At 45.1% G+C, this 15,212-nt stretch overlaps 1 protein-coding gene across 8 annotated transcripts in view; it reads right to left on the bottom strand.

Annotated features, from left to right (window-relative positions):
• The window catches only part of immp2l (inner mitochondrial membrane peptidase subunit 2), a 79,704-nt gene that overhangs the window by 56,561 nt on the left and 7,931 nt on the right, over positions 1-15,212 (bottom strand). For 7 of the 8 annotated variants that reach the window (XR_003841802.1, XR_003841804.1, XR_003841803.1 and 4 more), the window contains exons 2-3: positions 14,000-14,134; positions 9,538-9,641 (exon numbers count right to left, since the gene is read on the bottom strand). Coding sequence is in view for 4 of the 8 variants with exons in the window: in XM_029523127.1 (XP_029378987.1) it covers positions 9,538-9,641; positions 14,000-14,131 (236 nt within the window). In the remaining 4 variants the exon portion in view is untranslated. Of the gene's footprint in view, positions 1-36; positions 98-9,537; positions 9,642-13,999; positions 14,135-15,212 lie in introns of those variants that run through there. The other variant, XM_029523130.1, reaches the window with a different exon arrangement.

Here is a 15,212-nt window from a genome sequence, read left to right as displayed (position 1 = left end):
GTCCAGGTGAGAGCAACACAGAGCCGCTCCAAAGGGCTAAAATCCTCCAGGCAGGGCGACGGCTCGGGTCACAGTTCAAGGCGTTCGCGACGCCCCGCTGAAAAAACAAAGGAAGATTTTGGCAGTGGTGTAACCATGGCAACTGCCGCAGCAAGCAAGAGGCAGAGCAACCAAACTCCCTTTAAAAAGATGACAATTTAATAACCTTCCATTCCCAGATGCAGGCTTATTACTCTGGACCACAGCCTGACAGAAACCACAGTAACAGCAGGAATAGGAGACGGGAATCGAACCAAGTCACACACCTGTCGTCCCGAGGGTTAGGGTTAACTAACTCACTCAACAGTTCAACAAATCTAACAATCATGAAATATTTCATCAGAAACAGTTGTTTTCCTTCGTTAAATTGGTGTCTTTCCAGAGGTTTAACCTCAGTCTCCGCTCAGATTTCTCTCTGGAGCTCCGGTGGGAGGGCTTTTTTTGTGACATCACAAAGTCCCAGAAGTCCTGACAGTTTCTGAATCTGATCCAGGATCAGAAACCATGTTCATGTCTACCTGAACATGTGTCATAAAACCAGGACAGAATCCTTTTGTCAGCAGAGAAACATCACGAAAAGCCCGTTTTGTTTGTTTGCTTCCGTCCTCCTCCACAGGAACTGGCAGTCATGTTACCTTGACAACTGATCACCCGAGGCTTCAAACTGAACAAACCTCCAGTTTATAAGCAGAAACTGGAAACTTGAGCAGCAACTCTTGTATGCACCAGCAGCAACACTCTGCTGAGCAGGTGTGGACTCAGACCGGTTCAGTTTGGAACGCTTTTAATAATTGAAAACTGAGGAAATGTTGCAGATAAACCTGACTGACGGAGCATCGTCTGAATGTCTGTTCATTCAGCTCAGGAAGCAGCACGTTCGGACTGTAGCTTCCAATTAGCAGCAGCTGATGAGAAACACACAATCCAGCAAACATCGAAAGGAGTCAGAAAATCACTTCATGGTCTTTGTGGAGTAACAGCTTTCCAATTCCTGGTTTGTACGAGCTTGTAGTCACTGCACTGATTATCAAACTGCATGAATGACTAAATTCCCCTGAAGGACTCGTTGACTTTCACGTTTGCTGTTCATGGTGTCCCACTGCTGTTAAAGAGCCTCCAGCTTGTCATCTGTCTGTCGACCATCTATTTTTTTTTTCTAACCAGTATCTGACCTCCTGATTGGCTGGTGCAAGCCTGTAAAACCCACAGTAGTCCCACCTCCTAACCCCTCCCCTCCTTCCTGGTCCTCCTCAGATCTACCCTCACCTCCAAATATACTTCCTCAGGTTTCAATAAACCAAGATGGCTGACAGAAAAACTAAAATCCAGACTGAGACGTGACGGCTGGTCGACACCTGGCAGGAACATAAAAGGTAATCTGGGTTCTTCAGGTTCCTTTGGTTTTCTCAGTTTTTTTATTTTCACATCCACAGTCAGGCACAAACTCACGTAGTCACTCTGTCAATAAAGATGAATGTTTGTGAAACCTCGCAGCTCCTGCCCGTGACATTACGAGTCGTCCCTCCTGCCTGGCTGCTGGGCTTTGTTGGTCAGGGTGTGGTCCTCACTCAGGTCCTCAGAGAGCCCGGCCTACTGATGTGCCTCAAAGCCTTCCACTGTTGTCTCTCATCTGAGCCGGACAGCGGGGAGTTTGGAGGCGATGCGCCGCTTAAACGATGAAATATGATCTGTAGCCTGAGGCTTGTCGCCCCCCCCGACACTCCTCACAACAAAGCCCTCCACTCCCTCGGCAGGCCCGCTTTAAACATGACAAATGACAAAGACACACCAAGGGCGGCTCTGTGGAAACACGAGGAACGGATCCTACTAATCTCAGACCGGGGCCTCAGCCGGCGCCACATTTATATTCCACCTACGCCGGCAAACTTTAACAGGGCACCTGACTGGGGGGGAAGCTGCATGAGAAGCTCCTGGCCTCAGCATGCAGAAAGGGCGTATAAACAGGAATAATCCACGTGAAGCAGATCAGGGCTTGTCATATCGAATCGGTCCACTCCAGTTCTGTCTATCATGATGTCCTGGCTGCATTCAGACAACCCAACTTCCTTCCGCCGTCTGTAGTTTCACAGAGTTGCCAAGGCAACGCAGGGATGCAGCACTATCAGGCCCCCCCCCGTCCTGTTCCTGTGGCCGGAGCACCAGCCTCCCAGCCCTGACATCTCGACAGCAGATGAATGAGAGGAGGAAACGTCTCAAATATTGTAAACACATCAGTTAACGGCGAGGAGCATCTCTGCAGCCGTAACAGCAAGGATGGCGAGTCCCTTATCTGTCCTAGCAGGATAACAATATCACATTCATTCACTTCTACACTGATGTTGTCCATCAAATCCAAAAACCACTCAATCAATAAAACTGTCCGATGAGTCTCAGGTCGCTCATCCTGTTTGTTTATGTTGTGCCGGTGGATCCTCTCTGGTGGGTCTGTTCTTCCGGTACGTTCCCCCGGGAGAAGCTGGCATCCTCCCGTTTCCCATCAATCAGCCTCCCAGAGGTGCGACTGGCATCGCTACCTTCTCTCATTTGGAAAGCAATGATTTCCTGTTGGTGAGCCATCGATTTTCATTTGCATCGTTGATGGACGAGAAGCTGCTTGCTGAGAGAAAAGTCTGACGGCTTTAAACACTTCCAGCTTTGATTTCCCCACAAAGCATTTTCATGTGTCGAGTTCAAAGGCTCTTTAAAGTTTGTACAGACGTGTTTTAAAAATCCTCCTCAATGAGTCATGCTTTTTTTATTTATTTACATATAAACTGTGTCTGAAGTTCATTGACTCTGATTTCCAGATTGAGATCAGGACTCTGCTGAGAGTAGAAACTAAAGACCAACCATAAAATCGTCAGGAAAACTTTTACTGAGGTAATAAATCAGAGAGAAGCAGGATCTGTCTGTTGGTGGCGTCGACTGGTGTTTCTGTATTAAGTAAAAACAAGACAGGACAAGATGCTTCAAAGGATTCTGACTATGAGTCCGATGACTGTCTGTCTGTGGCTCCATTATCTGGAGAGCTTCCCCTCATGAAGCAAGCAGGATCATTGAAGGACTATTTTAAGCGGCGGATTAATCCCCAGTGCAACAGTTTGGCTCACTGATGTGTTTTTACCATCTACAACGAAGGTTAATGGAGCAGCAGAAGATAAATCGGACTAAGTTAAAGATCGATGATCTCAGAGTTATCCTTCAGGAGAAAACCACAACAAACGGGAGGGCAGGAAGTGAGACAGGATGTCTGCGTTCTTTGGACCAACTCCACGATCTAAAAATATGGAAATCTACAGCGACAGAAAAACAGACACAGGCAGCTCCCTTTGTCTCAGCTGTCTAAAAAAAAAACAATATAGATTGATTGCTTTTAGTCAAAAGGAACAACTTCCATCTCCAAAAATACGAACCCTGACCGTACGGCCGCCGCCGCCGACCCATTCATCACAGAAAAGCAGCTGAACATGTGCGTTAAAAACTGAACAGGAAGCAATCAGGGACTAACGTACAGAGAAAGCTGACAGGTGTCAATCACAGAGGCCAGGCCCTCAATTCTCCATCACTTTAAACCTTTAAACCTTCAGAAAGAGGGAACTGCTGAGTTCTGGAATAAATTCTACTCTCAGCTGGACTGTATGGTCCAGACCTGACCACTAACACGACACGAGTCCTACGGAAACTACGGAATCATTTCAACTAAACAACCTAGTTCAAACTTACACAACTTTATTTAAATTCCAGTCACGTTAACGGAACGAAAACACACCTGACAACCTGAATTATGAGACTTTTTTATCTAAAACAAAATGACAGATGTGAATATTTGAAACAATGAACACAGTCAAACCTCCGCTCATCTCCAGAGCGAGTGAAGACTGAACTCCATCACACGGCAGGGAAACGTTTCATCTGACTTTAAACCTGCTTGAGGGGAAATTTAAGGGGAATACTGAAAAAACTCTCAGAGCTCATAAGCTGATTATTTAAAGTGCATGGAAACTATCAGCAGTCTGGATGTAAGAGCCAAAGAGCTGACATGGAAATATAAACTTTATGTGGTCTTAATTTGTCATCATTACTGTGGAAATGAACCACAGAGCTGTGATTTAATGGACTGATGCCATGCAGCGTATTGTATTGCAGTAAATTTGCTGTCTCTACATAACCACGTATTGATTTTCCTGTAAAACGACACTGAAAATCCCAGTTCTTGGTTCAGCAAGTCGGACATAAACAGGATTTCTTCAGCTAATTCTTTGTGACAGATTCTTTACAGTCAGAGAGCCGACGACAAAATGAAAACAAATATCAATAAGAGGGAAAGTGAGTTGTTATTAAAAGTTAAAGAGCCGGGCTTCTGGTGGAGCCTTCACTGTGTCAGCTCTACGTTTAAATGCCTCTCCACCGGGCGGCCGATTAACATAACCGTGTTAAAACAGTGGTGACACAAAGCCTGCTGGGAGCTGGGGGCCGCAGGAAAGCCTCCCAGCAGCAGAAGAAGAATTAGCCAGATCAAAGCGTTAAAGTAGAAGGAGCAGCTGCAGCCTCCAGCTCAGCTCCACATGTTGCCTGAAACTAGTTTACACAGTCAGATTCTGTTGCCCCCACTTCTCCGGCGGGGGGCGAGGCAACAGTTCCCCGCCGCAGGAGGAGACTCAAGGGCACGTCGACAGGAGGAGTTACCCAAAAAGAAAACAGGCAGCAAAAGGTCTAAACAGGAAATCTCACTTTCTCCGTCCACCAAATGCAGGTGGAGTCTGCAAATTCAATATATTTAGAAAATCCTCACAAGAGAGCATTTAAACGGAGCTGCAGATAAAACAATCTTTCTGACATTTACACCTTTATGGCTGTGTACGGAAAAGGAAAATCATGTTGTATTTCAGACAGACATTTTCCCATACACTTCATTACAAGTCCCCCTGATGGTCTCCAGCCTGCTCTCTGATGTCTCTGTTGTAAACTACCAGCAGCACTAAACGGCCTGCCCAGACTCGTGATGCATTTACTGTGTAGTTATTGTGCGGCTGATTGTGCGACAGTCGTTGCCTCTTCACGCCGTGAACACAAGGCCGTGAAGAAGACGACGCCCTGAAATATGAAACTGCGCCCTGCTGAGGTTAAAAAGGCCTCCACTTGCTCCCTCTGGCGGTAACGCTAAGCTTTCATCGCGCCCTCAATATGTCAACCGACTGACGGCGGCGGGTGGGAGGAAACGCTACACATGGAGGTAATCCCCCGCTTGCTCAGGGAGGAGATCTGTCTGAACGGCTTCCATCTTGGTAAGAAGGAGAGGAAGGAGATGAATCCCCAAAAGAGAACAACAGCCAGCGTGGACGCCACCGCCGCCGCTTCCTGCTACCCAGCATGCATCACAGCAGAGAGGAGGAGAGGGGAAGTGGGAACAGAGACAGGTCAGTCTGTTTTATCTCTTAGAGCGGGACGTCCACTGAGGACAAAGTCGGAGGTTCGATCCCCGTCTGGATGGAAGTATCCTGCACCTGACTCCGCCCCCAGCTTTCAGCCAATCCAGGGCCAAGGCTTCAGTGAATTTAGCTGCACAGGCCTGCTTCCCTTCTTGAAGGCCGAGGCCTCAGAGGGCCCATTTAATTAGTGAGGCTCTAATACGTGTTTAATGGAAACGAGTTTAAAACCCCACATGAATTCAGGTGTAGTCTTACAGATTAGGGACTCCCAGCTATAAACACCGTCTGCATTCTGAGACATAATGGACTCTAACTTATTAATGTGAACGCCGTTTAGCTGCTCGTTATGTCTGTTTGTACATTTATGTTGTCACGTATTCTGCCTTCTATTCCCACGCTGCAATTTATTTTCAATTTGTTTTAGAATTTCTCATCATAAATGCATCTGATTCAAGTCTAAGTGAATCAGTCTGCTGTCATTTCAATCTGTTTCTTCTTTCTTTCTTTTACACTTAATACTTTTTTTATTCCTGATTTTCAGACTGTTTCAAATTGTACCCATAATGCAGCATTCTGAACTTTCCTTTTGATAACAGAAACTGCATCCACACAATTATTTTGGTACCAATCATGAATAAAAAAAATAACTAACAAAACAACTGAACATGCAACATTTGGAAATAAAACAGCACGAATTTTCATAATTCTGCTTTAATGTGACCGCCATGCTAATAGAGTCTTTATGCTAAGCTACGCTAACGAACCCAGACGTTTGTTTACGTCACCAATAAGAAAGCCAATACGAATATTATAGGATGACGAGGGCCTCGTTGGCATTGATCATTTAGCCATCTCTGATGCTGAACTGGAGGATTTACCTTCAAAGTGGTCAGGGCCAGAAAAAAATGCCCCTTAAAATGTCTCCAGTGACACACACAGACACACACAGACACACACAGACACTCACCTACCGCAGAGGAGTCAGTGAAGGTCGCTCCGTCGCTGTTTTACAGTTTTCTACCCGATTATTTACCAGATGATATAAAATGGGCAGGGCCGTAAATCTGAGCAGGAATCTGACCACATATGTACAAATGAATTAAAAGAAGCCGTTTCCTCATTCAGGGTCTCCTGATGAGGTGTCACCATCTGTCAAAAGACATTTTTTACATTTCTGGTTTGTTCTCTTTCAACGTTTGAAGAACATCCTGAAAGTTTACTCGAGAACTTTTAGACTGTGGGGACCTTTAAGGGTTTTTAGCTGAACACAGATGTCATATTTCTGTAAGTGGGACCGACAGCAATTAATGCTAATGCTTATTAACCAGAGGAAAAAAGGCACTGCGCCGTGAAACTTGGATGTAATTTCCATCCACACACGATTAACAGCAGCTTGCTTCATTATCACTCAGTTAAATTGCGGCTGTATTCAGCTGGTTTGTTAGGTTTATTAAAGCAGCTGTGGTTTGTGATGTGTTAGATCACATCAGTCTGGATGCTTCTGAATTCACTTCCGTAATTTATTTTACAGGTCTGACCAATATTTGATTTGCCTTGTTTACTGCTGTCATTCTGACTGTAAATAAAGATGGCCGTAGCTGCTGTGACATCATCGTGGCGCTCAGACTGAGTTGCTCCACAGACACCATCTTGGCTGTCATCAAGAAGGAAAAAATTTGTTTTACAGCTGAAGCAGATTTTTCCAGACTGTAAACATCTTTATTTCTGCTGTAGTTGGACATTTTAACGTAACAGGAACTGGACCTGGACTCAAAGTGGTCTGCAGGTTTTAACTTCATTTTTCAAAACTGTGAATGTTTTGTCAAACTTTTTAAACTTGCTGAGTGTAGTGTGAGTCAAACGCAGCATATTTGTTGAGATTTTTGTCATCTCTGTGTCGACACATCAATGTTGTCGGGAGCAGGTGTTTTGTTATTTTGTTATTACAAAACCTTTAGATAAACTGAACCTTGAACAAAAGCATCAGAAATAAAATCTGTTCACGACGCCTCAAACACACAAACCAGGCTCATTCATTTCATCCTTTTCTCGCCTTGTTTCTGCATCCTTGTTTGTTTTGAGTTTCCTCTCTCGTCATTTGCATCTCTGTTTGTCATCTCATTCAGGTTGAGATGCTTTTAGAAACTCTACGGGCTTTTATGTTTCCTCACCTGAACAGTTTGTTCTTCATTTCCTCTATTTTCTGGTTTTGCTTCTTTCCTGTGGGTTTAAGCCTTTGTAAAAAAATAAAATAAAAAATAAAGGGAAAAAACTAAACATGCGGTTTTGGCGTCTGCCCTCATCTCCTGAGACTTTGCTAAAGAAGGCATGTAGGTAAAAAATAACAAGAAGAAAGAGTCTTTGTAATGAGCTGAAATGACAGGAGGTATTAAAATGAAGCGTGGTGGGATGAAAACATGCTCACAGGGCTGCTCAAGTCTGGATGCTGTCAGGGAAGCTTTCCAGCTCTTGATTTAGTTATGAACTTTAAAAACGGTTGCAGGCTGTAATTTTACAGCTGCTGGTGAGACTTTAAAGGGTTAAACTTTGGGAAGGCTTAAAAAAACCTCAACAGCAGGTCGTCATGTCAAACAAACACTCAAGAAGTTTCAGCTTCTTAATCAGAGACTCTCAGAAACTCTGTTGGACGTTTTATTGTGAAAACTCCAGGAATGTGTTCCTCTTGGCACCTCAAAACCAAAAGAGTGCGATGACATCCAAAACTCCAGATGTTTGTCAGCTGTTGTCTCTTTGACTCAAGAGGACGCTGCTGCTCGTTTGAAGGTTTCCACGGATGCTATATTCACAGACTGAAACTGAAACCCACCTCCCCGCCAATATGGCTGCCATCAAAACCTTCAGCAGGAACAAAACCAAACAGGGAACTTTGTTATTCATCTCTGGTGACGCTTATTTAAAACCCACGAGAAACATTTCCTCCTGATCTCAGAGAAAATTATATTTTGCAGAAATTGGTTGTGAGGCCGCTCAGAGGCAAATGATTGTGTTCACAGTTGAACATGAAATCAATCAGGTCAGTAATGGTCTGTGCTGAGAGCATGACAAACACCTGTGGCAGCGCAGCGCGCTCAGAAATACAGAGTGCCATCATTTCCCTTCGCCAGCACGCTCTGAAAATGAGAGGCATTCTGTAAATAAGAAATTACTCTGCAGACAGCCACATTCCCCTGAACAATTTTCCTTTAAAATGAGGGCCAATTATAAGCAGGAGCCCCCCTCAGCCCCCCCGCAGTGCTGCCGTATCACATTTGAAATTTAAAGCAGAGGCAATGTTCCCGGCAGATGATGGACGCAGCTTTATGAGGGATTTCAGTGAGGTGAGCTGATACAGATCTGTTTCAGGAGCGGACACTTCGGGAAAAAAAACGTCCTTCAAAAGCAGCTGGCAGGTAAACAGGATGGAGGAGGACCAGACACAGAGGGACGGGCTGATAATGTCACAGGGCCGCTCTGCCTGTCCGGCACAGGAGGTGGGGGCTCGTCCTGAGTTCAGACACAGGAGCAGATCTCAGGTTGAGATCGGGAAATTACAGCTTGGAGCTGGAGAGGACTCACAAACAGAAAGAGAGCTGTGTCGGTTATGGAGGGGTGGTCCGTCCTCCCGACAAATCAGCCCGTGTGAAGCCTGAGCCACGACAGAAGCTGCCCAAACATCCCATCCTCAGAAACCCTCCAGAGCTACTGATTCTGTTCCCCTCGACATGAAAGTATCAGAACAAGAACTATGAAATTATTCATTCACTAAAGAGACATCCACAGATTTTGGTGAATCATTTAAGCAAACATGGATCGATAGATCGTTTGTTACGTAGAGCTTCATTATAAAGTGAATTTAACATTGGTTTGTTTTAGATTCATGAGACAGAACATGAACCAAACTCCTGGACCAGCTCTTTGACACGGACCTCGCTGAAGGTCTCAGGTATTTTAGATCTGTGAGCAGTCCAGATCGGGATGTTGAGGAAAGAGGAAGGCCGGACCTCTTTAGAGTGGTCACATGACTCACCTGCTGATTTCATCACAAAACAAGAAAGAGGAAAGTACTCACACGACGGAGACGATGTCGCCTCGTTGGACCCGATAGTTCCTCACACTCCAGCGGTTCAGCAGGACCACGTCACAGTCGGACCCCCCCTCTGGGTTCAGGGACGGCTGCACACACAAAGCACAACATGAGGCGGGTCGGAGGGACGGCAAACGTAGTTTGGTCAAAAGGTCAAACATTCATTCACTTCAGTCTCATGGGCCACACACAGGTTTAATTCGGGTTTCTTCACATGTGGATCAGAATCTGGACGCCCTGGTTCCGCCTCCATCTGTTTGATTGGTGGGACAGCCAAGCTAACATCATTTTCCTGTGTTTGAGTGTTGGTCTACTCTCACTTCTGCAGTTTCAGAGAAGTCAAACGAGTCAGCCCTCTTTAATCAGCTGTGCCCTTTGGGTTTCACACGCCGCTCCTGATGTTTGCACAAAGGACTTTTTACAGATAATCAAAATTATTATTGCAGAATTTCAAAGTTTTTTCACTAATTACCAGCCGCTTCTTTAAAAGAGAATAATCAAAATTGCTCTTTTCCTGCAGGTCCTCTCTGCCTGCATCATTCACTGTCAGTTTCTCCCTTTCTTTCACTCAGCTTCTCACCAAACGGACGACTGTGAATTATCGCGCTGCCTTAACGAGGTCCCTTATGGTTATTACAGCGGTGTCCCAAAATTTATGTGCCGCTGATTTATGGATGGTAAAATGCTGCTCATGGCTCCTTTAGGGACAGTTTCTCCCCAAACAGTCAGAGTTGTGGAGTTATACTCTGGATGAAATAGTGCTACAGGTTTGCACCGGGCTCAAACCAACACCTCCGTTATGATTTAGCGTGGTTATATAAGAGCTCTTCGCTGACACCGCTGCTGGATTTCTGCTCCAGTTAACCTGCTATGTTGTGATGGTGAGACAGTTAACGCTGCCGTAAAGTCTGTGCCTTTAAAAGGAACATGAGTGGTTTTTATTTCACTGCAGTTTTACAGAGAATAGTTCAGTTTTATAGTCCTTTCCTTCCTCCCTTTTGTCCCTCTCATTTTATCAGCAACTGGTGCATTCAAGGACACTTCAGAATTTGAAATCTGAGTGTCAGCAGGCATTCAAGCCAGAAAGAATGAAGTATGTCGTTTTTGGAACTGTGATCACATTTGTGCAGGTCTGTTGAATTACAGCGACAGAACTCACCAGGCAGATATTTGGGTTTTGCTATTCCTGCTTGTAATTTAACACACATCTGCAGTGTTTTGAGTTGACATGAACTACACAGTCTGAAGTCATTAATCTACATGAGAACATTCGTTTCTTCTGTATTTGGACTCAGAGTTTCTCTCCCACCGTGTCGGACAAATCTTCCACCAGTCGTGTCCTCCATGACAGCTTCCTCACATCCTCGCCTGTGAAGCCCCCCCCACGCCTACCTCAGCGACAACAACATCATTATTCTTACAGCTTGTTTGGTGTCACTTTGTGAGAGGACGCACGTGTGACGAGGCCCGCTCACCGACGAGCAACACGACGGTTTCATTAAAAAGGATGTGCGCAGGCCATTTCACGCTCAGTGGGGTAATTGACAGAATATCTTTTATCCGTCGTCCCCCCAAAGTAAATATCCCACAGAGTGCTGTCAGCCAGAGAGTTTATCAGTCAGGGCTGGATACTTCATCAGCTCCCCTCGCAGTCATATTTTACCACATTACATGCTGCATTGTTTCAGGAACTCTGCTGCTGCACCGACTTTATGAATTCATAGGAAGATTGTTTGATCATTAAGCGCAGAAGAAGTTCCTGAAGAAGAGTTTTGATGAACCAGAAGCCTGATCCTCCTCCACACTGCAGGACCGACCTGGTCAGTCCAACAGGACGGTTCGTTAACCTCGACAGTCAGCAGCCAAAGCATAAAAGGACACAACCAGGAACTTTATCTGATCTAACGCTGCAGCCACAAATAATAACAGTTCGTATTTTAGTTTTGCCAACAGCAGATACGGAGCATCATTATGTAAACCTATTAAATTGTAAATTGCTTTGAGATGTTTATCACCACTGGCAGGTCGTGTGCTAATGACGGCTCTGAGCATTTTTACATCTTTAATATTTTGAGCTACAACATCAGATTTGTTTTTCTCTAAGTGTCATGTGAAGGAAGCTTGTCTCGGTCATCGTTCCTGAAATGTTTCTTCAAGTCTAAATGTCTGCTGGTCTGGTTGACCCACTTCAGTCATTAATGTCACCTCAGTTATGAGCTGGAGCCAAAATCCTTCAGAAGATCTGGTCTACAGAGGTCTCTGAAATGAAACCATCCGGTCTGTGGAGGATTTTCTAGTTTCATCCATTTTCATTTTTCCATAGACGGGTGACTTTACAGAGTCAGCGTCCACACTTCACGAGTTCTGAAATGATTAGGTAGCGGATTTTCTATCAGTTTGTTTATTGAATGCTTTTGCCTGTTGGTCAATACAAATAAAAAATGTGATGAAGACATTTTCACGTCTGTGAAAATCTGATAAAAAAAGAAACATATTTTAAAAATCAACAGATTATTTGATCATGAGAAAAAAAGTCCCGGTTGGGTTCCCAGCGTGGGACAAGACAACGACATGTCTGTTGTTGGGCTCTGTCTCTGTGATGGACTGCAGATAAAGCCACAGCAGCCTGGACAGCCGGCAAAATTAACTAATTCCCACAAATCAACAAGAAAAAGGAGCTTACAGTGAATGAATATGAAAGTTCGAATGAGGCAAGTGAATCACAACGTGAAAACAGAAAGTTCAGCCGTGAGAAAATTCATTTTTGGGGAATTTACATCTAATGAAACTCAGATAACCTGAATGGGTTCACATCCAGAACCTCCCCTTACAGCTCAGGAAGGCTGTTTCCATGACAACAACCCCAAACTCTGCAGAAAGGATGACACACACACAGACTCTGTCTTGCTGTGTGTGTTTTGGTTCTTGCTGTTCTGTGATGAACCTGCTGTTAAAATCTCGGACCAAACAGTCAGCTGTGAGGAAGAACGGCGACAGCTGCAGAATAATGAGGCCTCCGTTTCACTCAGATCTGAGTTTCAGGATGAAAGTTTGACAATTTTGGGAAAATTTAGCTCATTAAGTTTAGACGTTCAGGTCGACGCCACGCTCACGCCTCACCAGCCGTCTGCTGGAAACCATTAGCTTAGCATAACACAGCTTCGCCTGAGGTGTGCCTTGCTGCCGTTGCCATGGTTACAATGATGAAAAAATGGACAATGTGGCTACCTCTGTCGCCATGGTTACTATAAGAAGAGTCACAGGATGGTGAGGCTGAGGAAAAGATCTCATGCTAATTTAAAATGAAAGACTGACACATGAGATAAGATAACAGCTGCCTGGGTCTGTGAGGTCGGCCAATCAGACGTGTCCTCGGAGGCACCTTTTTCTGTTTATGCCCCAGAAGGAGCCAAGTGTTTATCAAACGGCTGCAGCAGCAAAGTGAGCAGCTCCTTTGACCCATCACCACTCCATCCCTTTCACCGCACGACGCAGGAACCTTCGCCACAACACGGCGAAAAGGATGGCGAATAATGGGAATGACTCGCTGCCCCTTCTAGGTCACCGTCCCCCTTCCTCTCATGCAGCAGCAGTGGATGTGAATATAATGTGAACTTGTTTATTTATGCATCTGGCAGAGTGAAGTCACGGAGGAGCGAAGCTTCATAAACACACTGTCCAGAATAAAAGTCCACCTGGGTGAACCAGAGTCAGTCACAGCTGACCAACTGTCAGAAAAAACTAAACACAAAAACACCACACACAGCTGCAACTGAGTTTCATTAATCCTCGGTTGGACCTGGCGACTCCTGAGAGGTTCTGCGGAGGTCGACCTTGTGACCCTGGAGCACACGGAAACACAACACGAAGCACGGAGCAACATCCAGTGTTAATATTCATTCTCATTAAAAATAGAGAGCAGATTGTTTTATGCATAATGCAACACATGTCGGAGATAACGAGCCGCACGACAGGAAACCAACTCGGTCAAAACCCAACAGGCACTTTGTTTTTTTCCGTCTTTACAGCTCTGCCTCTCAGACGAGGAGCAGCTTGTTTACTGTTTGGAGGAGAATGAGTCCAACATGGCCGCCTGGTTAACATTCTTTAAAAGAAGATGCTGGTTAAAATCCCACCAGACCTCTGATGTGGGGACTCTTATTTTGAAAATACCAACGGCATCTGGATATCACTTTGACTCCCACTGTTATCCAAACATCATCCTCCGCACCAACACTCCATAGCGACTCATAAAACTAGTTTGGGTTGTCACATCGTTACGTTGAGCTCAGAAAAACATTCCCCTCCCACGAGATGAATTCAAAGTGATTTCAACTACAGTGTGTGTCTGTGTGTGAGAGAGGACCAGCTTCCTGTTAACCTTTGACCTCGGGGTCAGGGCACAGAGTTCTTTTTCCCCTGGCTCTGATTGGTTGATGGATCTCACCTGCATCGACGCTCCTTCCACTCGAGCCACGTAGGCGAATCGATCGAGGACGGTGACGGTCACAGGGATGGCCACAAAGAAGCCGCTAACAAACACCTTCAGGTAGCGCCGCCCCGCTGCCTGCTGAGCCATCACCTGGACAGGAAACAACAACAATGTGAGGAAAACAGGAAGTAAACAACTCAGAATCACACAACGTTCCATTCAACTTTATCGATCTCTGAGTGCAGAACGGCTCGATGCAGCAGCAGGGGCTGATGGGAAAAACACAGGAAACTGATCAGAGTGGCCACACAGCATGATCACCAGACACACAAACAACAAATCGTCAGGTCACAACTACACAACTGCACACAGTTAACACACAACTCCTCCTGGGTTATCTGCAGCATCAGAAAACACAAACAGAAAACAGTCAAATACACAAACATGTTGTAAACACACACAGCACAACAGTTGTGTTTCTGGGGGAAAATTTTAACGCCACCGACCCCCACACACACTTTTTCATCCACTTCAGTCCAGACAGGCGTGAAATAGCTGACCAGCAGGCGGCGGCGGCCATGCACCGCTGCCTCCAGCTACCAACTAACAGCCTTGTGTGGATGTCCACTGTCCCACTCTGGAGTTCTGCTACAGCTGTTACCCCCCCATCACAAGGCCTCAGATGAAACTGTACATTAACGCCCCCCCAGCTCCAACATCTGAAGGTGGAGGCTGGTTCTGTCTGCGACTCAGTAAAGACTTTAATCAGAGATCATCGCTCAGAAAACAAACTAAATCTTTCCTGATTGATTTCATCATTTTATTTTTCTATTGTGTCGTTAAGAAAAAAAAAGACAAGACAAGACGCCTGACAGAACTGATGAAGGGAATCAAACAACCATCCTGCTCATCGTCCGCTCAGAAGCCTCTCAGGATGTTCATTGATCAGAGAGGACAGAATAAAAGATGAGATTCATTCTCCACTTCTCACAGAAATACAGAATCTTTGCTCCTCTGAAATATTTTTCATCATTTTAGATAAAAAATAGAAACAACCATGTTATCTGTGATTTCAGGCTTCATGTAAAGCTAAACTAAGCTACGCTGACAACATCCTGACTTCAGCTCCTCATTAAAACAAACACACGTCACCCTGAGAGTCATTTGATGGTTTAAGCTGCAGCTGTTGGGTGACAAGGTTGGTTACACACTGACACACAAAGCAGCC

Source organism: Echeneis naucrates, chromosome 16 (genome assembly GCF_900963305.1).
Source record: "Echeneis naucrates chromosome 16, fEcheNa1.1, whole genome shotgun sequence".
Taxonomy (NCBI): Eukaryota; Metazoa; Chordata; class Actinopteri; order Carangiformes; family Echeneidae; genus Echeneis; species Echeneis naucrates.
This window is presented reverse-complemented; position numbering and strand designations above follow the sequence as displayed.